Here is a 20,197-nt window from a genome sequence, read left to right on the forward strand (position 1 = left end):
CCCTCCAATGCAGCCCCTCCACGTGTTAAGCCCCGCCCTCTAATGTAGCTCCACCCCTTGTGTGTTAAGCCCCTCCCTCTAACATAGCTCCTCCCCTTGCGTTAAGCCCCCTCCACCTTAGCTCCTCCTGAGTTAAGCCCCTTCCCCTCTGTTTAAGCCCCTCCCTCCAAGCCCCCCCCCCCGCTGTTTAAGCCCCGCCCACTCTGTCCCGTGGCCTATGATGGCTGATCTCCCGCGAGTGGATCCAGCCTCGCCTAGCGCTTTCACGGCGAAGCCTTTCGTGCGCATGCGTAGAGGGCCCCCTCCCGCCAGGCTCCTGGGTGGTGTTAGTGCGCACGCGCACCTCTTTTGGCTTCGTGCGCATGTGCCGCAGGGCTCCCGTGCCTGCGGGAGAGCTCACGCCCCTTTACGCTTTTCAAATGAGGCGGCCCTCCCCCCACCCCGGCGCATGCGCCGCCTGGTGGGCCGCGCGGTCACCTTCCCGGCGCGAGGCAGAGCCCGCTTTTCCGGCCGCGGCGCATGCGCGGAGCCCAGGAGCCGCCGGGTGGGCGGGGCCGGGCGCCGCGGCTTTTCAGTGCGCCTGCGCGCCGCGCCCGTTAGTGCCGGCGGCGCGTGCGCAGCAGGGGGCAAGTCTCGCCGGCTGAGCGGAGCCGCCCCGCGCGTCCGTCATGTACCACCGCAGCCGGGCTGTGGCCGGGCGCCTGGGCCCCGCCGCCCGCTGCTGGGCCCCGCGCTGCTCCTGGGGGGCGGGCGAGCCCCCGCGCTGCTGCTACCGGGCGCGGCTGCAGGTGAGGGGCGTGGCCACAGGCAGAGGGAGGCGGGGCCAAGGCCAGAGGGGCGGGGCCAGAGCCAATGGGGAGAGCCGCACGCCGGAGGGGGTGTGGCCAGAGCTCATGGGGCGGAGCTAAAGCCGTACGGAGAACGGCCGGAGCCAGTGGGGCAGGGCTGATGCCGGGGGGTGGGGCCAGAGCTATTGGGGAGGGGCTGATGTCAGAAGGGGCGGGGGCTAGGGCCACAGGGGTGGGGCTAAAGCCCGAGGGGGCGTGGTCAGAGCAGAGGGGGCGGGTTAATGACAAGGGGTGTGGCCAGAGCCGGATGGGCGGGGCTAGGTGGGACCAGAGCCAAGGGGTGGGGCTGCTGTGCTGCCTCGATGAGGGGTGGGTCTGGGTGGGGCAGAGTGGCTGGGGGCTGCAAAGACAGGAGGGTGGTCGTTGCAGGAGTGCAGGGGCTGGAGGGCAGCCTTCTCTGGCAGCTGAGTGTGGGGGCGGCCGCCCGGGGGAGATTCAAGTGGCGCCCAGCTGATTAGCAGAGCACGGTGGTGGGTGTGTCTGTGGGTGGTACACCCCCCACATGCATCGGTGCGCAGGATAACATTTTTTCTGTACGTGAGCGGGATAAAGCAATTGCAGCAGCGTCGTCGGAGGGCGCAGGGGCTGGGTTCTGGGCGTATGGAAGCCCAGGGGCTGGGAGGCGCAGCAACCGAGTCTACAGAGCACATGGGAGCTGGGTGCTGTGGCTGTGCAGTGTGCGGGGGCTGGAGGGTGCAGGGGCTGGGTGCAGGGGCCGGCAGGGGGGCTGGCGCAGAAGGGTGGCAGAAGACTGCAGGGTGCAGAGGCTGCGGATGGATGAAGGGGAGCGCGGAGCCATGCAGAAACAGGGACCTGGGTGAGGGGGAGGTGGGGAGCACGGCTGTGCCCATCCATGCTCAGCTCCCAAGAGTCAGTCCCAGCTCAGGGTGGTGCAGGGGGTTGAGGGGTGCAGGTGAGACGGGCTCGTACGGCCCTTTTCCCTCCCAAGAGCCCCAGGTGAACCTGACCCCTGCTAATCTCTTCTCTTTTCCAGGACCTGGCCTCCTGCTGGGATAAGGCCTCCCCGGTGCCGAGCCTAGCCCTGCCCCCCAGGTTCCACTCCTCGCTGGTGGAGCCACAGGTGGAACCTGCCAGGAGCCCCCTGTTGCCCCCGCTGGGGGCCGACCTGGCAGGCAGCCCCTTCTACACAAGCACCCTGGAGCAGAGGCTGAGCCTGCACGAGCTGCTGCAGGGTCTGGAGCAGGGGCGCCCCAGCCGGCCAGCAGCCCTTGCCCCTCTGGAGGCCATGGAGACCTCAGTCACCACTGTGGACGGGCAGCGGGAGGACGACATCACTGTGCGGGACGGCACCAGCCTGGACGGTTGCCAGGACACTCTGTACAGCCTGCTCCACAGCAGACCCTGCTGGGTGCCCTGCCAGGCCCTGGCCCCCTTCCAGGCCACCGTCGCCAGCGCCACCTCTGGCTCGCCCAGGAACCATGAGCCTAGCATGGAAGAGCACCTGGCCGTCATGTACGAGAAGCTGCAGCACGAGGTACTGCTGGATCCCACGTCTTCCACTGTCCCTGCCCGTGCCAGGCCCGCGCAACACCTCGGTTCTGTCCAGCCCTCCTGGCCGAGCCCCGTACCCCTCTGGGCTTCCGGAGCGGCAGAGCTGGCTCTGTGTAACCTGCCAGCTGCTGGGAGGGGTCGCACGACTGGAAGGGGTCTCTGATCTCCTCCAGAATGAGGAACTGCTGGTAATCCTATGCTCCAGGCCAGGAAGACCCCTTCCCTCTGCGGGTAAAGGGAATGTATTGCCGGAGTAGAGAGCGTGGGTGGCTGTTTTTCCCCCCCAAGCAGCACTCCCTGGCTGTCAGCATCAGCCCTGTCCTGCAGCAGTGTGCGTTAAGGGACAGGACAGGGCTCACAGCAGTCCCTGCCCCAGCTGAGATCAGGGCCCCATCGCGCCGGGTGCTGCACAGACACACAGCGAGAGACGGTCCCTGCCCCGGCTGAGATCAGGGCCCCGTCGGGCCGGGCGCTGCACAGACACACAGCGAGAGACAGTCCCTGCCCCAGCTGAGACCAGGGCCCCGTCGGGTTGGGCGCTGCACAGACACACAGCGAGAGACGGTCCCTGCCCCGGCTGAGACCAGGGCCCCGTCGGGTTGGGCGCTGCACAGCCGTGTTTTGGGGAACTGCTGGTCAGAGATTCTGTGATGCCCAAGGGCACAGCGAGTCGGTGGCTGAGCAGGGCCAGGGCCCCCCTTGCCTCACAGAGCCCTCCCTCTCCCCCACTTGTCCTGCAGCTGCCGAACTTCTTCCTGAAGGTGCCGGACTATGGGATCTACTCCCAGGACGTGGAATTCGTCAATGAGATCCTGTCCCTGAGAACTCGGTCAGTACCACGGCAGAGGGAGGCAGGGCTGTGGACCACACCACTTCTGGGGGCGGGGGGGGACAGGTGTGACTAGTCCACTGTTCCCTTGGGCTGGGGGTGGAGATATGAGGGATTGTGCCACTATTCAGGGAGGGGTGGGACCAGCCCACTATCCCTGGGTGGGGGGTGTGTGTGTGGACGAGTCCATATCCTGCTCAGAAAAGGGGGAGGGCGTCCTACACTGTGCGCAGCCAGGACAGGTCCATTCTTCCCACTACCGATGGCAGGGTTTGGATCAGCCCATTCTTCCGCTGGCCTGGGGGTGTGCGTGCGGAATTGGGATTCCTCCATCCGGAGCTCCCAGCCCTGCCTGATGTGCCTTCCCCCTGCCCCCCCCCGGCAGGGGCCGAGCCACGTACCAGCTGATGCTGGCCCTGTGCCGCCTGCTGGCCTGGGGTTACTTCGCCAACCTGCGGCTGGAGGTGCTGAAGCTGACGCAGCACCCCGAGAACTGGAGCATCCAGGCCCGCTGGCGGCTCACAGGGCTGCCCTTCCACCTCCTCCTGCTGCGCTTCTACAGGCGGGACAAGCGGGATCTGCTCAGGTGAGAGCCGGGCCGGTGCTGCTCAGGCCCAGCCTCCCTTGGGGGGCGCTGAGCTGGGGCCCGGGTACACACGCTCCCTGCTCGTGTTCCCATTGCGCCGCAGCCGTCCTTTGTCCTTCCCTGCCGGCCCGGCTGGGCTTGGCAGAGCCCCGTGCGTAACCGCTGCTGAGCCCCAGGCTGGGGCCGTTCCCAGGAGGGCCTCCGCCGCAAGGTCCTGGCCTCTTCCTACCCCCAGCTCCTCCCCGAGCTGCCAAATATGTGCTCAGCAGCACCTGCGACCATTCACAGCACGCAGCCGGGCGGGCTCTGCCTCCAAGCTGTTCAGAGCCACAGGATTTTGGTGATCCCCTGGTGTTAAGGGCCTGTGCCCTCTCCCTGGGGGCCGTACAGCCGAGGGCTTCTCAAATCCAGGGCAGCGGGAGAAGTTATTGGGCAGAAAACAATTTGTGGCATGTGTTTTAGAGGGATGCTAATGGTTAACCTGAGCGGTGGCTTACTGGTGCTGGTGAACAGGTCAGGGCTGGCTCAGGGGGCCTCTAGCCCTGCAGGCCACCCCGGGTGAGGGGAGTGCTCCAGGGTGGCCAGAGAAGCCCCAGTCTGCCCCGCCCCAGGTAGCAGCATGGGCGTTTGTGTGGCAGAGATGGGCTGAATCAGCTCGGGAGCAGCTGCCTTAGAGAGACGCTCTATAGCAGAGTGGGGGGAGCGTCCTTCACTGGGCCCTGAACCTCTGCAGGCAGCCTAGCGCCCCTGCTGACTGGTCTCCCCCCTCCACAGGAGCTACGACGCCTATTCCACTTTCTTCTTGGACTCCAAGGGGCTGATCCGCTGTCACCGGGTGGACAAGGTGAGTGTCGGCTCGGGCGGGGCTCCCAGCGGCCCACCCGCCTACTGCAGTGTTTAATACCTCTCCCCTCCCTTCCCCGCAGCTGATGCCGGCCCAGCCGCACGTGCCCAAGGCGAAGAAGCTGCTGGTGGCCGCCCTGGTGGGCCTGGGCCTGTCGGAGCACAGGCCGTCCCTGCAGCTGCTTTTCTCCATCCTGGCGGGCAAACAGCAAGGGCCAGCAGTGGGTTGCAGGGACAGCTGAGCCAGGCCCGGCGCGGGGGCTGGATGGTGGGACTTGAGCCTGGCGGCCCCTCTGCATGATCTGTGCGCTGCCCGGTCTGCGCCCAGCGCTGTGGAGAACCACTGTAACTTAAACTGTACATAATAAAGCGGTGCGGTGCCATGGCTGGGCTGAGGGCTGTGGCTCTGGGACGGCAGGGAGCCGAGGGGCCGTGAGAGAGGGGAGCCCCAGCACCGCCCTGGGGCAGAGGCGGCGCCGGGGCTCCACGGCCTCAGCCCTGGGGTAGTTCTGCCCCCCAGTGAGCCTCCCATCCAACCGCTGAGAGCACCAGCTCAGGCCTGGGCCTCCAAAGATGGCAGCAGCTGCTCCTGGCAATTCCCTGGACACAGCAGCTCCTCTCTGCCTCCCCCCATCCCTGAGAAACCCAAAGCCCTGGACGAGTTAGCAGCCAGCTCCGCCAGGGCCGATCTCCCTTGAAGTCCCCCTGGCCTTGACCCTACACTCCTCCTGCAAAGCTGGCTGGGCGCTGTGGCCACAAAGGGAGGAGACCAGGGCTGGCTTAATTTAAAAAGGGTCTTGTTTCTGCCGCCCCCGGGGGCGACAGCACTATAGAGTCTGTGGGAAAGGGGGCACCTCCCCCGCAACCCAGGCCTGGACGGCGGGGGTCGGCTGCGGGCTCTAGCGCAGCTCCTCCCGGGTCTTGCCCACTTTCTTGGGCAGCTTCTTGGCCGCCGCGTCCTCCAGCTCCTTCGCCTTGTAGTAGTGAGGGGCCACCTCCAGCAGCCACATGCTGTCGATCTCTGTGACCTGCGGGAGGGAGGGAAGGCAGCTGTTCCCGGAACTGCCTGCAGGAGGACTCGAACCTGGGACCTCTCGCGTGCCGCGGGAACCTCCATGGTGTGAACTAACTGGCAGAGCTCAGTACGGACACAGGTGGCCTCTGTTGCGGCACCCCCTGGTGGCTCAGGGCCCAACTGCAGGTTGCTGGGCAGCGGTCCAAAATACCACCCCAGCCCCTTAAATGAGCTAAGCTGCACCTCCTTTATGCTAATGAGGTCTAACTCCACCCCCCAGCAGGAAGCAGAAGGGATAAGGGGCAGAGCAGGGCCTTCCCCTTTTCAGCGTGGCCCCCCACACACGCCCTCTGCTGGGTGGAGGACTCAGTGCCGCAATGAAGGAGCATTCCTTGGCCCCACTGCGTGGGCACCCGACGCCTCGCGTGGTGGGGCAGCTGCATCCCATGAGGCTTTGGCCCCAGAGAGGGGCTGGAGGCCCAGCTCTCGGCGTGGCCCACCTGTCTCATGAACTCCTTGGTGGTGAAGACCAGCTCGTGGTAGATGAGCCAGCGGGGCTGCTCCTCGAAGAGGCAGCTGTTGGGGTGGATGAAGACCGTCTGCTGGTGCTTGACCGTCTTGTAGCCGGTGCGGGTCAGGCGGGCCGTGTGGTAGAAGAAGCCGGCGGTGATGGCCTGGGAGGTAGAGCGGGGAGCGTCAGCCGGGGGCGGTGGAGGCAGAGGGGCGGGGGCTGGGGCGCCGAGGGGAAGGGGTCACCTTGCGGATGGGAGCGTAGTCCCCCTCGCTGGAGGTGAGGTCCACCTCGATGCGCTCCATCAGCCCCTCCAGCTGCTCCCTCACGTCCCGGGCCCGTCTCATGGAGCGGAACTGGATGAAGTTCTCGTAGCACCACTGCATGGAGAAACCGCTCTCCACCCACTGGCGGGGGAACGAGTGTCAGCCTGCTGCAGCCAAGAGCCAGGGCCCCCCACAGGGACAACGGGCCGACCCTTCCCTTGGGTCTCCCACATCGTGTTACCACCCCCCGAGCGCTGGCTTGCAGCCCGAGCACCTGTGGGGGAAGCACAGGTCCCCTTCCTTACCCCTGTGCCAGTCCAGCCCCAGGACCAGGGGCTGGACAGCAGCCAGTGCCCCAGGGGCCAGGACCTTGTGGCCATTCCCTGCCCCCTCACCTGGTTGTAGACGTTGAGCAGCACCAGGTGGTCCCCGCCGGGCAGGAAGAAGTTCATGCGGGCGTTGTCGGCGTGCACCACCTTGTCCTTGGGCCGGTAGAAGATGGAGTTGTTGACGGACAGCATGGCCGCGATGGAGAGGATCTGCTCAGAGCACTTGTACCTGCGGAGGCAGCGTTAGAAGGGGACCTGGCCGGCCGGGGTACGGGAAAGGAGCCAGGGACAGGTGGGCAGGAGAGTTTTGGAAAGGACTCACTGCTCGGAAGCCAGGATCATCTTGGACAACATGGGGTCCACCGGCAGCTCTGCCATCTTCCGGCCCAGCTGTGGGGGAGAGAGATGCTGTTAGAGACAGGTGCCTTTGTCTTCTGCTCGGCCAGCTAGCTCTGTGGTCCCGGCGCCGGAGCATGGAAGGAGAGCGGCACGGGGGAGAAGATTCCTTCCCGACCCCCTGCCCTGGAGTCAGCAGCCGGCTGACTCCCTCTCCCCTAACCTTGGTGAGCTCCCCGAGGTGGTTGAGCGCCCCCAGGGCGTACAGCTGCTCCAGGGCCAGCACCAGGGTCTCGTGCGGGGGCGGGTCCATGAAGTCGAAGTGGATGAGGTCGTTGATGCCTGCGGGGCAGAGGACAGAGCGGGGGTTGATTTTAGACTGGCCAGCAGGAGGTGTGGAGGCAAATCCCTGTTCTCCAGAACAGCTGGAGGTGGTACTTCGGGCCTCCCTGCCTAGGAGCCATTACACCAAGGGCCAGATATCTTGGAGACAGGCGGCCCCAGGGCCGGCGAGATGTTTTTAAAGTCACTAATGGGCCTACTGCCAACAGCTTCGTTCCTAAGTAAATTAAGAGGCAGGGCTTTGCCGGCTAGCGGGAGCCTTTCCTACAGTTCTGGCACCCATCTGCCCCCACCCAAGAGGGCCCTCAGCTGAGGGAGAAGGGTGGCCCTTGTTCTGCTCCTCAGCTGGGTCGGTGGAAGACAGCCCAGCCCCAGCGTGTCCCCCTCCAGGCTCTCCCCCAGCTGTCTGCGGGGGAAAGGGGAGACGTGACATCCCCAACCCCACCTGGGTGGACAGTGGGAGGGGAGGGGATGCGAGAAACCTGCTTCTCAGACTCGGCGGTGGGAAGGGGGCAGGGCAGGGCAGGGGCGGGTGGCGCAGGCAGGCAGCTGCAAGGCCAGCCTCTGCCTTCTTGGCCCAGAGCCCCTCACTCAGCAGAGACTTAAGGGGCTGCAAGTCGCCTGGGTGTGTGTCCCTCTCCCGGCCAGCTCAGGGCTGATGCGCTGCTTCCCCACGGCGCACAGTCAAGAGCCGGCCTGGGATGGAAATTGGACGTGAGGATTTGCACAAAACCAGCACGGTAAAGAAGTTCTGAATGACTGGAGCCATAAGAAATAAACGTTTCTGTAAATGTGTTTTGCACAGAAAACTAACCCATTTGTTAACCAAAGAAAACATTGTCTGTAGCCAGCCAAATGACCTGAATGTTTTCCGGTGTGTAGCAGCTGCAAGAGTTTAGAACTAGTAGAGCTCATCCTAGCCTCCTTGGAGGGGAAGAGGAAAACCTCACCTAGTCTGAGGTCTCTTAGCGGCGAACGACCTCAGCATTAGGCTGAAGCCCGTGAACGAACCGACAAAAACATTCTCGGGGCCCCTGCAGAAGAGGCGACGGCTGGCTTAGCGCCTGGAGGCAGAATTAGCCGCGGCGCTCAGCCAGTCGCGCAGCACCGTGAGCGCTTTTAAAACTTCAGGTGGCTGCTTGGCTACGACCGCCATTGAAACCCAGGCCGGGAGCAGCTGCGCTAAAACAGAGGCCTCGACCCGGCTCTCAGCTTTGCACATTTAATTTTAAAGGGGCTATTTTCTTGGCAGTTACCTGTGGTTAATAAACCAGAGCTGATTTCAACCACACGTATGAGTTTTCTCCCCCTTGGGGGTCAGGCTGGGGGACAAGGTTCTGTCCCTCTGCCCCTTCCCGTCCCGGGCGCTCCACGTGCCCTGCTACCGCGCCTTCTCCTCACCCAAACTTTTCAGCAGCAGCACCACGTTGCCCAGGTTGGTCCTCTGGATCTCAGGCACCGTGGTCTCTTCCATCTCATTCTTGTAGGCCCAGGCTGTGTAGAGGCGGAAGCACTTCCCGGCAGCCACGCGCCCGGCCCGGCCTGCCCGCTGGTTGGCGGAGGCCTGGGGAGGAGGAGGTGGAAAGGGGACTGAGACAAGATCACCCAACCCCCCGGTGAGAGGCGATAAGCTGGCGCTCAGCCAGGCCTTGCCTGCGGGAAGATGGGGGCTGCCCTGTATCTGCTGGGGCTGGGGAGCAGCCCCCGGTGGGGGGGCGGGGGTGGCCGTACCCGGGAGCAGGGCGTGACGATCAGCGACTCCATGCCGGTGCGAGCGTTGTAGCTCTTCTGCTTGCAGAACCCCGGGTCAATGACGTAGATGATCCCGTCGATCGTCAAGGAAGTCTCGGCGATGTTAGTCGCCACGACGACCTGGGCGGGGTGGGACGCCCTCAGTTCAGGGGTGGGGAAGGGGTGGGACAAGCCCACGGGAGAGAGGCTCCTCCCCCCACAGAATCTGTTCAACAGCTATGTTCCTAAGCCCCGCCCCATCTTAGCTCCTCCTCCTAGTCCCACCCTCAAGCCCCCCCTTGCTACCACCATCCTCCACACAAACATCTTTCTGCCCTGCACAGCCCCCAACACCTGAAGCCACGCCCCCAGGGGGCTAAGCCCCACCCACAAACACCCAAGCCCTGAAGCCACGCCCCCAGGGGGCTAAGCCCCACCCACAAACACATCTACCCCCCGAAGCCACGCCCCAAAGGGCTAAGCCCCACCCACAAACACATCTACCCCGGAAGCCACACCCCAAAGGGCTAAGCGCCACCCACAAACATCTAGGCCCCAACAGCAAAGCCCCACCCACAAATGCATCTCAACCTGAAGCCACACCCCCAAGGCCTAAGCCCCTCCCACAAACATCAAGGCCCCAAGGGCTAAGCCACTCCCACAAACGCATCTAGCTCCGAAGCCACACCCCCATGGGCTAAGCCCCTCCCACAAACACACCTAGCCCCAAAGCACCAAGCCCCTCTCCCACCCAGCGGAGCCCCCCCCCCCCAGGCTCCGCCCCCACCTTCCGGGCTCCGGGCGGGGTGGGCTCGAAGATCTTGGCCTGCATGTCGGAGGGCAGGTTGGCGTAGATGGGCAGCACCAGCAGCTCGGGGATCTTGGAGCCCAGGCGGCGGCAGCGTTCCTGCAGCATCTCGCAGCAGGCCTCGATCTCCTCCTGCCGGCAGAGGCGGGGCGGGGTCAGAGGCGGGGCGGGGTCAGAGGCGGCGGGGGCGGGGCCGGGGCCAGGGCCAGGCCCGGCAGGGGGAGGGGCAGCGCTTACCTGGCCGGTGAGGAAGACCAGGACGTCGCCGCGCGGCTGGGTGACGTGGATCTGCAGCACCGACACGACGCAGGCCTCCAGGTAGTCGGCCTCGGGGGCCTGGGGGGGAGGGGGGGTCAGAGGTCAGCCCCGCCCCTCCCTGACCCACGGCGTGGACCGTCCCTCCCCCACCCCTCTGCCTGGCTATGGGGTTCCCCCTTAGCAAGCCCTCGGCGCCCTCCCTTGGGGCACAGCCCATCCCCGGTGCCCTCCTGGCCACAACCCCCTGCGAGGTTCTGCCCCGCCTCCACGCACCGCCTCTGCCAGGCTCCACCCCTTCTTCCTGGCCACGCCTCCCCATGCCAGCCCCTACTGGCCATGCGGCCCCGCTAGGTTATGCCCCGTCCCCTCTTTCTGGCCCCGCCTCCCCGTGGGTCGTGTCTCCCCCCTCCAACAATATCCTCCCCCACCTCCTCCTGCTCACACAACCCCCCCTGCCCCCATCTTCTCCACCCTTCCCCAGCCCCTCACGACGGTCCTGTCCCAACACCCCCACCCTCTTGGGACCTGCGATGCCCCTGCTTCGGCTGCGTGGGTGCCTCAGTTTCCCCAGGCCTGGCCTCCGTGCCTAGCGGCGGGCTGACTTCTCCCACGTAGCCAAGGGCCCCGCGGGCTGCGTGTAACCCGGGCAGCCAGCTGAGCCCTTTCCTCCCCTGGCTGGTTGGGAGCGGGAAGGGGACCGGGGCCGCCCCCCACACCTTGGTGTAGTAGATGTCGACGGGGAAGCGGCGCCCGGGGATGCGGAAGACGGGCGCCTCGTCGAAGAAGGTGGAGAAGCGCTCGGTGTCCAGGGTGGCGCTGGCGATCAGCACCTTGAGCGCCGGCCGGAAGCGGGCGATGTCCTTGATCAGCCCGAAGAGGATGTCGGTGTGCAGGGTGCGCTCGTGGGCCTCGTCGATCATGATCACGCTGCCGGGGGTGGGGGCAGAGGGATCAGGAACAACCCTGCCCCCCTGCAGCACAGCGCCCCCTGGTCCACCCTGGGTGCAACACTGGCCCGGGAGGGCGCCCCCTACTGAGGCTCCTTCCCCTTCAGCGCAGCACCCCCTGGTGCCCTCCTGGGGTTCACACTGCTTGGGGAGGGCGCCCCCTACTGAGGCTCCTTCCCCTGCAGCCCAGCGCCCCCTAGTAGCATCCCCTCATTTTTTCCGCCCCCGGGGAGGAATAAATTTTCCTGGGTGCGCCGAGGCGCGTGCGGCCACACACCACCTTGAGACACACCGCCTGCGGGCGCAGGGGCCAATCAGCTGGGCGGCCCCCGGGGCTCCCCGTGAGGCTGACCTGTAGCTGGCGAGGTCGGGCTCGGTGAGAAACTCTCGCAGCAGCATGCCGTCCGTCATGTACTTCACCCGCGTGCGCTCCGAGGTGCAGTCCTCAAAGCGGATGCTGTAACCCACCTGCCGGGGAGGCGGGATCAGCCCCTGCTACGGCCAATGGCAACCCAGCACGCCCGGCTCCTGGCCGCCAATGAGAGCGGGTCGTGCGCTCTGCTCCGGGGGCGTTTGGGGGAGAAGGGGGCGGTTCGAACCCGCCGCTCTTTGGGTCTTTCATGGGCTGCTCTGCACCCCGGTGCTTAATGGGAGAAGTGTGGGGGGGGTGCCTGGCTCTGGGGCAGGGGTGGGAGATTGGGTTGGAGGGGGGACCCTCTAGGGGCACTGGCTCTGATCTGGCCCAGGGCAAGGGGGCTGCCTGGCTCAGACAGTGGGGAAAGGGGCCCAGGGCCCCTGGTCTCTAGTGGGGCTGGCTCAGGGGAGGGGGCCGGGCCTAACGACCCCGTACCTCGTTACCGAGCTTCACTCCCATTTCCTGGGAGACTCTGGCTGCGACGCTCATGGCCGCCACTCGCCTGGGTTGGGTGCAGCCGATCTTCATCCCCTTGTCCGTGTAGCCCTGGCAAAGGCAACGCGCTGGCGAGGGGCTTGGCCGAAATGCAGCTGTTTCTGGGGTAGAGCAGCTTGAGGACAGGCTCACAGTGAAGCTGCACGGAGATTGTTCCCCCCGCCCTGGTGCTGTGATGCAGCCACCTCTGGCGAGGGGTGCGGCTGGGGTCAGCACTCACTGCCAAGGTAGAGCGCCCCCTACTGAACCTCCCAGCCTATTCCCTGCAGCACAGCGCCCCCTAAGGCCGCCCCGCTGCACTGTGGTCTGAGAAACTGCGCCCCCTACTGCAGCCTCCCAGCCCTCTCCCCTGCCACACAGCGCCCCCTAGCACTGGGTCAGCGCTAACTGGGAGAGAAGGGCCCCCCGCCCCACTTCTCCCAACCTGGCCCCTGGCACCCATTTACCTCCTCGTACAAGTACTGGGGGATCTGCGTGGTCTTCCCGGAACCCGTCTCCCCCTCGATAATGAGGATCTGGTGCTCGCCGATGGCCGCCAGCAGGTCCTGGCGGTAGGGGTAGACGGGCAGGCTGCGCCGCACCTCCTGCATGGACATTCTCCGCCGCGCCGCCTCGGACAGCTCCGGCTTCTCCTCCTGGGCAGCAGGACGGGAGGCCTGTCAGATGCGCACTTCCTGCCCCCGGGGCAGGATCTCCAGGTGGGAGTCAAACCTATAGAGTTTTTGGTCCTCCCAGTGCCAGAGGGGACCAGAAGATGACTGGCAGGGTGTGACAGAGGCTTGGATCTCCAGACGGTGGTCAAACCCACAGAGACTTTGGTCCTCCAGGTGCCAGAGAGGACCAGGAGATGCAGGGCAGGGTGTGAAAGAGGGCTAGATCTTCAGATGGTCATCAAACACATAGAGTTTTTGGTCCTCCAGGTGCCAGAGAGGACCAGGACATGCCTGGCCGGGTGTGAGAGAGGGCTAGATCTTCAGAGGGGAGTCAAACCCATAGAGTTTTTGGTCCTCCCAGTGCCAGAGAAGACCAGAAGGTAAAGGGCAGGGTGTGAGAGAGGACTGGATGTCCAAATGTGAGTCAGACCCACAGAGGGATCCCTGGGCTCTCCCCATGGGGACTGCTCCTTTTGGGTATGTCTACACTACAAAATTATTCTGGAATAAGTCACTCCAGAGTTGTTATTCCCCAAACAGGCTACTCCAGAATAACGTGTCTGCACCACAGGGGAGCCCTGGAACAAATAAAAACTTATTCCGAAGTAGCGTGTCCACACACCAAAGAGCCGGAGCAGAACCCCCGGAATCCGAAACACCACGTTACGTCCCCACAGGAGAACAAACTACTCCGGAATGGCTTATTTCGGAACAGCCCCTATTCCCTGGCTACGCGGCCCCTCTCCCGAAAGAGACGCTCCTCCAATTTGACGCTAGCCGTCGGCTCTTCCGAAATTGGCTCAAAGTGGCGGCTGCGTGGTGCAGACACTCATGGGTCCGGGCGCCCCGTACCCCACCCCCAGAGCTGGCCGGTCCCGCCCCCCGGCTCACCTGGGCCTGGGCCGTGCCCTGCATCTGCACGGCGCTGACGAAGTGAACCATCTCCTCCTCCTCCAGCACATAGTCGTAGTCCTTGCGGGGGTGGCGCTGGGCAGCGTCGCGGGCCCCGAAGCGCAGGGCGGCCGCCCCGATGTGCTCCTCCTCCCAGCGCCGCTGCTCCTCCCGCGGTGTGGCCCGTCCCTCCGCCGCCGCCGGCTCCTCGTAGCGCTCGGGGATCTTCTGCCGGGGGCGGGGAGAGGGGCCGGGGGTGACGGGCGCCCGGGGGGCAGGCTGCCCCCCTCCCCCGCCCCGGCCCTTCCGCAGCACCCAGGGGAGACGCTCCCCTCACCCCCCCGGGCGACGCTGGCTCAGTAACGCCCGCACGGGGCCAACCCCGGGGGACCCCTCGCCTGCCAGGCCGACCGCCTCTGCGCCCACCCCCCGCAGCGCCCGCCTGTGGGGGGGGCTGGTCCCTCCTGCCGTCCATGGGAAGGACGCCTGCCCCTCCCCTCCCGCACCTACCTCGCCCCTCCCCCATGGGAAAGACACCCGACTCGCCCCTCCCCCCCGTGGGAAACACACCCTCCCCTCCCCCACCCGCCTCTCCCCTCCCCCCACCTCTCCCCTCCCCCCACAGGAAGGACACCTGCCTCTCCCCTCCCCCACCCACTGCCCCTCTCCCCCACAGGAAGGATACCCGCTTTGCCCCTCCCCCTGCCTTCAGTGGGGTTTCCCCTGCAGATCACATGACTTGCACCCCCGGCTGCCCCCCGGGAGTACCTTGCCCCGGCTCTCCTCGGGCATGTAGTAGCGGTTGCTCTTCTCCAGCCTCTCCTGCTCGCCCGCCTGCTTGTAGTCCTTGGCCAGGTCGCGCACCCGCTGCTTGTACTCCAGCTCCCGCCGCTCGGACCGCCGTCAGCTCCAGCCCCGAGAACAGAAGCTCCTCGTCCAGGATCTCTGCCTCCAGGTCCTCCAGCTTGTCCTGCTCCCGCTTGGCCAGGTACTCCCGGCGCGACTTCTTCCGCAGCTCCGGGACCTGGGCGGGAGGGACAGGGGCTGAGCCCACCAGCAACCCCTGGGGCCTAGCCCCAGCTGGGGCGGGGCGCGAGGTCTAGCGGTTAGAGCAGGGGCGGGGGCTGGGAGCCAGGACTCCTGGGTTCTCTCCCCGGCTCCGGGAAAGGGTGTGGGGTCCAGTGGTTAGAACGGGGGAGGGAGCTGGGAGCCAGGACTCCTGGGTTCCACCTCCAACTCTCGGCTCCATTCCCCTGCCAATAGGTTAGAGTGGCGGCTGGGAACCAGGACGCCTGGGTTCTATTCAGTGTTCCCCGTAAGCTGACTACATGGGCAACCGCCCAGGAGAGAGTCAGATGCTGCCCAGCAGAGTGCCGGCAGCTTCTGCTTCGGGGGGCAGCACACATCCACTTGGGGACAAAATTTATTCCGCACCCGGATGGACAACATTAGTGGGACTACGGGTTCACTCCCTGGCGGGACGTGAGGGCCTGGGGATGCATGGCCCCCTCTGGTCTGCTCGGGGATGGCACGGAGTGAAGGATACCGCGCTGGTTAGCTTCAGTCAGCTGCGGGGCCAGCCAGAAACAGCACAGAAACCCCACGGCTCTCACCATGGTTTTCTGGTCCTCTTCCGCCATCTTCAGTCGCTTCTGCGCCTCTTCGTAGGCCTGCACCCAGCGACGGGCGAGGGGGAGAGACGCCCATCAGGCGGCGGAAACGGCCTTTCCCCTTGCGCAAAGCAAACCCAAATCCCCGTTCCTCTTGGGTCAGGTGGGGCTGCGGACAGACCCCCTCCACCAGCGCTTCTCCACCTGGCCCATCACACAACACGCTGCTGCGAGAGAAACAAGCCCGGGGCCACGGCCAGCGGTACTGATGGCTTGTCGACATCCCGTTTACCGAGGCTGACTAGGGGTTGTGGTCTTACTAGACGGGCTGCACCACAGCAGCGCGTACGACCAGCAAAACCAGGACCCAGCGCAGAACGCACCGTCTCAGGCAGCGAACACAGGAACGTGTTCATAACCGGCCCCAACCGCTGAAAGCAGCTCCCCTCCCCGCCGGCCTGGTGGAGCCCGGATGGGGCATTTAAACCACGTCCCTCCCCCTGGGGGCAGCTCCCTGCCAGCCCATTCGGGCCGGAAATCAGCATCTGGTCCTGCGGGGTCGCTGTTCCCCCTCAGGGCGGCTCTGCGAAGAGCCACCCCCGGGGGCAAGTGACGAACCCCGAGCCAGCTGGGACTCGGGCAACCTTGCTGCTTGCACCTCAGCGGGTGCAGGGTGGTCAGTTTCCGCCTGCTTCTGCAAAGAGCCAAAAGGAGGAGAAACTGACCAAATTTCAGGGCACTCCTGGGCAGTTCTTGCGGCACACCGGTGTGCCACGGCACGTTGGTCGAAAACCACCAGGGTCCGGGACTCAGGAGAGGATCCCCTCTGCAGGCATCATCCCAGCAGCAGGTGGGGGGGGGGTCTGAGGAGGATCTGCACCCGCTGGGGGTGGGACCCACGAAGCCCAGCAGCGGGCAGGACAGAGGGGTCCCAGACGCAGCGGCAGAGCTGGGAAGGCTGCCGGCTGCGGGACGGGCTCTGACCTTCTTATCCGACCGCTCCAGGATGTTCCTGGTCCGCTCCCTGTCCTTGCGCTTGACCCGTTCAGCGAAGGCGTCGCGCTCCTCCAGGTCCTGCAGCCGCTCCCGCTCGCTGCGGTCCCATTCGTCCTCCGAGTCCGGCCCCTCCCGGGACGGGGCTGGCTCCCTGCCCCCGGGGAGAGGGGAAGACCCCGCAGTCAGGGCAAGACCCACTTCTGGGGATCCGCAATGCAGGGGACTCCCCCCCACCCACACCCCGCCTCCAGCCCCCCAGCCGAGGTGAACTCACAGCTGCCTCTCCGCCTCGTTCTCCTCCTCCTCCTCGGACGCCGTCTCCTGCTTCCGGCGCAGGTGTTTGCGCCGTTTCTTGTACTTCCTCCCCTCGGGGCGGCGCTTGGAGCCTGGGGCAGCACCCCCATCCCCTCCCTCCTCCTCCTCCTCGCTGTCCTCCAGCAGCTGGTAGGAGCGGTTCTTCTGCTGCAGGGCCAGGGCCTCGCGCTCGGCCACCCGGGCCGGACGCTCCTGCGGGGCCGGACGTGGGATCTGAGATGGGGGCAGGGGAGAGAAAGGGAAGGGGGTTAATAACGCTGCACAGCCAGCCCCGAGGCCTCCCCCATAAGCTCCTCCCCCTTAGTGCACAGGCCCCACCCCCTCCCCACACGATCCTCCCCCTCTCACCCCATCCCTGCTAGCGGCCTCGCTCCAATGGCTAGCCCCGCCCACCCTCCCACAAGCCACACCCCCACTCCGCATAGGCCACGCCCACTCACTTCTAAGGATGCTCCCCACTTGGCTTAACCTCCCTCTCCTCTGCCCCTGCTCCCCCCGGGGTCTCCTCCTCTCCCCAGCCCCACCCCCATCTCCTCCAGATCGGCCCCGCCCCTCAGCCCCACTGGCCCTGCCCCTTTTGGGGTTCCCCTCCCCTTCAGCCCTCCCCCACTGGGGCTCCTTCCCCAAAGCCCCGCCCCCTTCCCCCCCCAGTGCTGCTGCCCCCCCGACCTGCCCCTCCCCCCAGCCCCACTGGCCCCGCCCTCAGCTCGCTAGCCCCTCCCACTCCAACGTGGCCCCTCCCCGTCAGCTCCACTAGCCCCACCCCCTCCGTCCCTCTGGCCCCGCCCACTCCAACGTGGCCCCTCCTCCCCGCCCCTCAGGCCCCGCCCACCTGCTCCCAGAGGCGCCGCGCGAAGGCGCGCACGGCCGGCTCGCTCACGCGCAGCGTCTCCGTCTCCTCCAGGCGGCTGAGCAGCTCGTCGGGACTGCGGCTGCGCCGGGCCAGGCCGACCAGGAAGCCGACCACGTGCCGCTCGCTCAGCCCCAGCAGCGCGTGCAGCTCCCCGGACACCCAGCGCTCCAGCGCCGCCATCGCGCGCGCCTCCCGCTCTCCGGGCCACCGTACCCCGCTTCCGGGCCACGTGACGGGCCGCTTCCGGGCCCGCCGCCGCCGGGCCGGAAGGAGGTGACAGCCCCGCCCTCTACCGTAATGACCTGGCTATGAACGGCGGCTCTCAGAGGCACGTGGGTCCGCCCCACCCGCTATCGTAATGAACGGTATAGTCACCGCAAATAAAAAAAAAAAGTTTTTGGTCGTAATTACAGGAATATGAACCTCCCCTTTTAAGGCCGGCGCTTTATTGTCAAGGGGGGGGGGGGAGGTGCGTTGCCGCAGCCGCACTTCCTACCGTAATTACAGGAATACGAATTCCATTTGCAGCTGAGGAGCGTAAATATACTTCAGCGCGTTACGCCTTCCCCAGCCTGACCTTCTACCGTAATTACCAGCATAGGAGTACTGTCTGCAGCTGGTTCCGCACCGTATTTATGGGAAAAAAAAAACGAGTCGCTTTCGCCAGCCTTCGTACCGTAATTACAATAATATTAGCCCTCATCTCCAGCTGCCTCTGCACCTTATAATTATGGGATAATGCGTGCGACATCCTGCCGTAAATACAGGAAAACGAGCGCCATATCCAGCTGACGGTTTACGCAATGTTTAGGAAAATGAGTTGTAACCTTTCCAGACGTCCTACCATAATTGCAGGAATATGAGAACAATCTTCAGCTGACTCTTTACCGTAATTACAGGAAAACGAGTTGTGCCTTTTCTTGCAAGACATGGCTCTGTAATTATAGCAACACAGCCCTCTCCTTCTCAGGCCAGGCCCCTTTGACCGTAATTACAGGGCTACCATTTGCTCATCCTCCACTCACTAATGAGAGGAACATGAGGCACCACAACGGGGCTCCCTACCGTAATGACACAGGTCTGAGACACACCCTCCTGCCTTCTGCTGTAATTACAGGTGCTTGTTGGGACTTTTACCGTAATTCCCATCACACTAGCTGCAGTCCAGAACGCAGCCCGGCTTGGATCCTCCCACTCGCTTGATGGGGAGGCACCACATGGAGAACTCAGGTCTTGACTGTAACTGCAGGCCTATGAGCCACACACGTGCCGTTAGGCATGTGCCATTATTAACCCTCTACGACCAGTTTGTGTGGGTGCCGTAATTACTGTAATGGAAGCAGCAGCCTCCATTCAGGTCTGTACCGTAATTAACAATGCATGAGCTCTGGCCTGGTCCTGTGCTGTTATTAGCAGGGGACAGGAGCATCCCAAGTGGGCTCTGCACCTGTGTTCGGCCACAGAGCCAACCAAAAAGGTCAGTACAATCAAGGTCACTGTGTGGGACCCTGCTTTGAGTCGGTCCTCTACCATAATTACTAGCTCATTAGCCCCAGATAGTACTGGGGTCTTACCATAATGACCCATGTGCAAGCTGCCCCCTTATGGCCAGCAGCTCCCATCTAGGCACCATATAAGCAAGAGCAGCAGCTCCCCCATGCTGTGCATCTTAGTTGTGCTAGGAGCTGCCGCTGTCACGCTCATCAAGCTCTCGCTGTAATGGTACCTATCAACGTGGCCCTGCTTTCACCCACCCCCCGCCCTTGCACAAGCCGATGTTCGGCTGTTAGCAGCTGCTGCCCTGATTTGGGCCCTGGCAGTAACCAGCTGCAGGCCTGCCCCTCCGTAACTTGGCTTTTTACCCCAGGTAACTGGATGAGTCAGGTTCCGGCTCCCCCTCACCCAGTTCCAAACCAATGCGCTGCCTCCTTCCTCGAGACAGGTTTGAATTTAGCAGCCTATGAGTCAGCTTCCTGACTAGGCTTTTTACCGTATTTACAGACCAATCAGTTCCCCCGCATCTAATTGCCTTATTTCCTGGCATGAGTCAACCTGGTTTCTAGGCCCCTTGGTTACATTATTAGGAGGCAACTGACCACTGAGGGCAGGTCCTGGCAGCACCCACCCCTCACCCCCCGGGGGCACATGGGAGCCAGGTCCTCACAGCTCCCACCCATCACCCCCCAGGGGCACATGGGAGCCAGGTCCTGGCAACTTCCACACATCCCAGACCCCACGGGCCACAGACGACAGAAGGGCAGCTTCACGTGCCACATCTTTCTGGTTTATTACTATTATAAGACATGTTAAAAACCACTATTGGACCTGGCCGGCTGCAGTGTCCTGCCCCCAGCTAGGCTCAGACCCAGTGCTGGGGCCTCCTGCCAAGAGCAGGGCGGAGGGGGGTGACTCCCCCTTGAAGCCTCCGCCCCGGGACTCCCTGCATTTGTTCGCTCACTCGCTCCCTGGTTCCCAGCGAGGGTGCTGCTGCCCCCACAGTGCAAAGAAAAAATAATTAATAACAATAACTAATTAAACTCATGGAGAAGGGGCTGGTTCATCTTCCTCGCCCACGCCACACTCATCCGATCCCCAAGCACAACCGCCTCCCTCCCCTGCTAAAAGGAGGTGAAATGGATCGACCTAGACAGGAAGTGGGAAGGCTAAAAAGGAAGTCCCACCTTGGGACCGTCCGCTGCCTGAGTCACCTCCTCCAATCATAGCTAGTCCTTTCCCAAATCCTGGCTGGCTCTGCTTCCCCCCTGCCCGCCCCCCCCAGGCAAACCGCCCCACTCCATCCACAAACAC

The 20,197-nt window shown here is 64.5% G+C and overlaps 2 protein-coding genes across 2 annotated transcripts; one reads left to right on the forward strand and one right to left on the reverse strand.

Annotated features, from left to right (window-relative positions):
* The first annotated feature begins 590 nt into the window (after positions 1-590).
* C22H6orf136 (chromosome 22 C6orf136 homolog) lies at positions 591-5,003 on the forward strand. Its single transcript, XM_075015917.1, has 6 exons — positions 591-788; positions 1,843-2,343; positions 3,101-3,189; positions 3,575-3,775; positions 4,550-4,619; positions 4,702-5,003. Exons 1-6 carry the CDS (start codon positions 669-671, stop codon positions 4,858-4,860), a joined length of 1,140 nt encoding a protein of 379 aa, XP_074872018.1. The 5' UTR covers positions 591-668; the 3' UTR covers positions 4,861-5,003.
* Positions 5,004-5,143: 140 nt separating this feature from the next.
* Positions 5,144-17,709, reverse strand: DHX16 (DEAH-box helicase 16). Its single transcript, XM_075015916.1, is given in 21 exon segments — positions 5,144-5,646; positions 6,134-6,307; positions 6,390-6,551; positions 6,806-6,968; positions 7,062-7,129; positions 7,299-7,417; positions 8,819-8,981; positions 9,149-9,289; positions 9,936-10,088; positions 10,194-10,292; positions 10,931-11,141; positions 11,514-11,629; positions 12,012-12,122; positions 12,518-12,706; positions 13,616-13,843; positions 14,384-14,509; positions 14,511-14,639; positions 15,229-15,285; positions 16,210-16,372; positions 16,496-16,749; positions 17,369-17,709. Coding segments are annotated over 21 exon segments (3,156 nt in total). The 5' UTR covers positions 17,570-17,709; the 3' UTR covers positions 5,144-5,517.
* Positions 17,710-20,197: the final 2,488 nt, after the last annotated feature.

The sequence above is a fragment of the Carettochelys insculpta genome, chromosome 22 (assembly GCF_033958435.1).
Source record: "Carettochelys insculpta isolate YL-2023 chromosome 22, ASM3395843v1, whole genome shotgun sequence".
Lineage (NCBI taxonomy): Eukaryota > Metazoa > Chordata > Testudines > Carettochelyidae > Carettochelys > Carettochelys insculpta.

Excerpts from the sequence above, each read along its gene's own strand:
- C22H6orf136 (XM_075015917.1), top strand. The coding sequence starts at position 669 with ATGTACCACCGCAGCCGGGCTGTGGCCGGGCGCCTGGGCCCCGCCGCC. Across the intron at positions 789-1,842 it reads GCTACCGGGCGCGGCTGCAG|GACCTGGCCTCCTGCTGGGA; the intron begins GTGAGGGGCGTG and ends TCTCTTTTCCAG. Across the intron at positions 3,190-3,574 it reads ATCCTGTCCCTGAGAACTCG|GGGCCGAGCCACGTACCAGC; the intron begins GTCAGTACCACG and ends CCCCCCCGGCAG.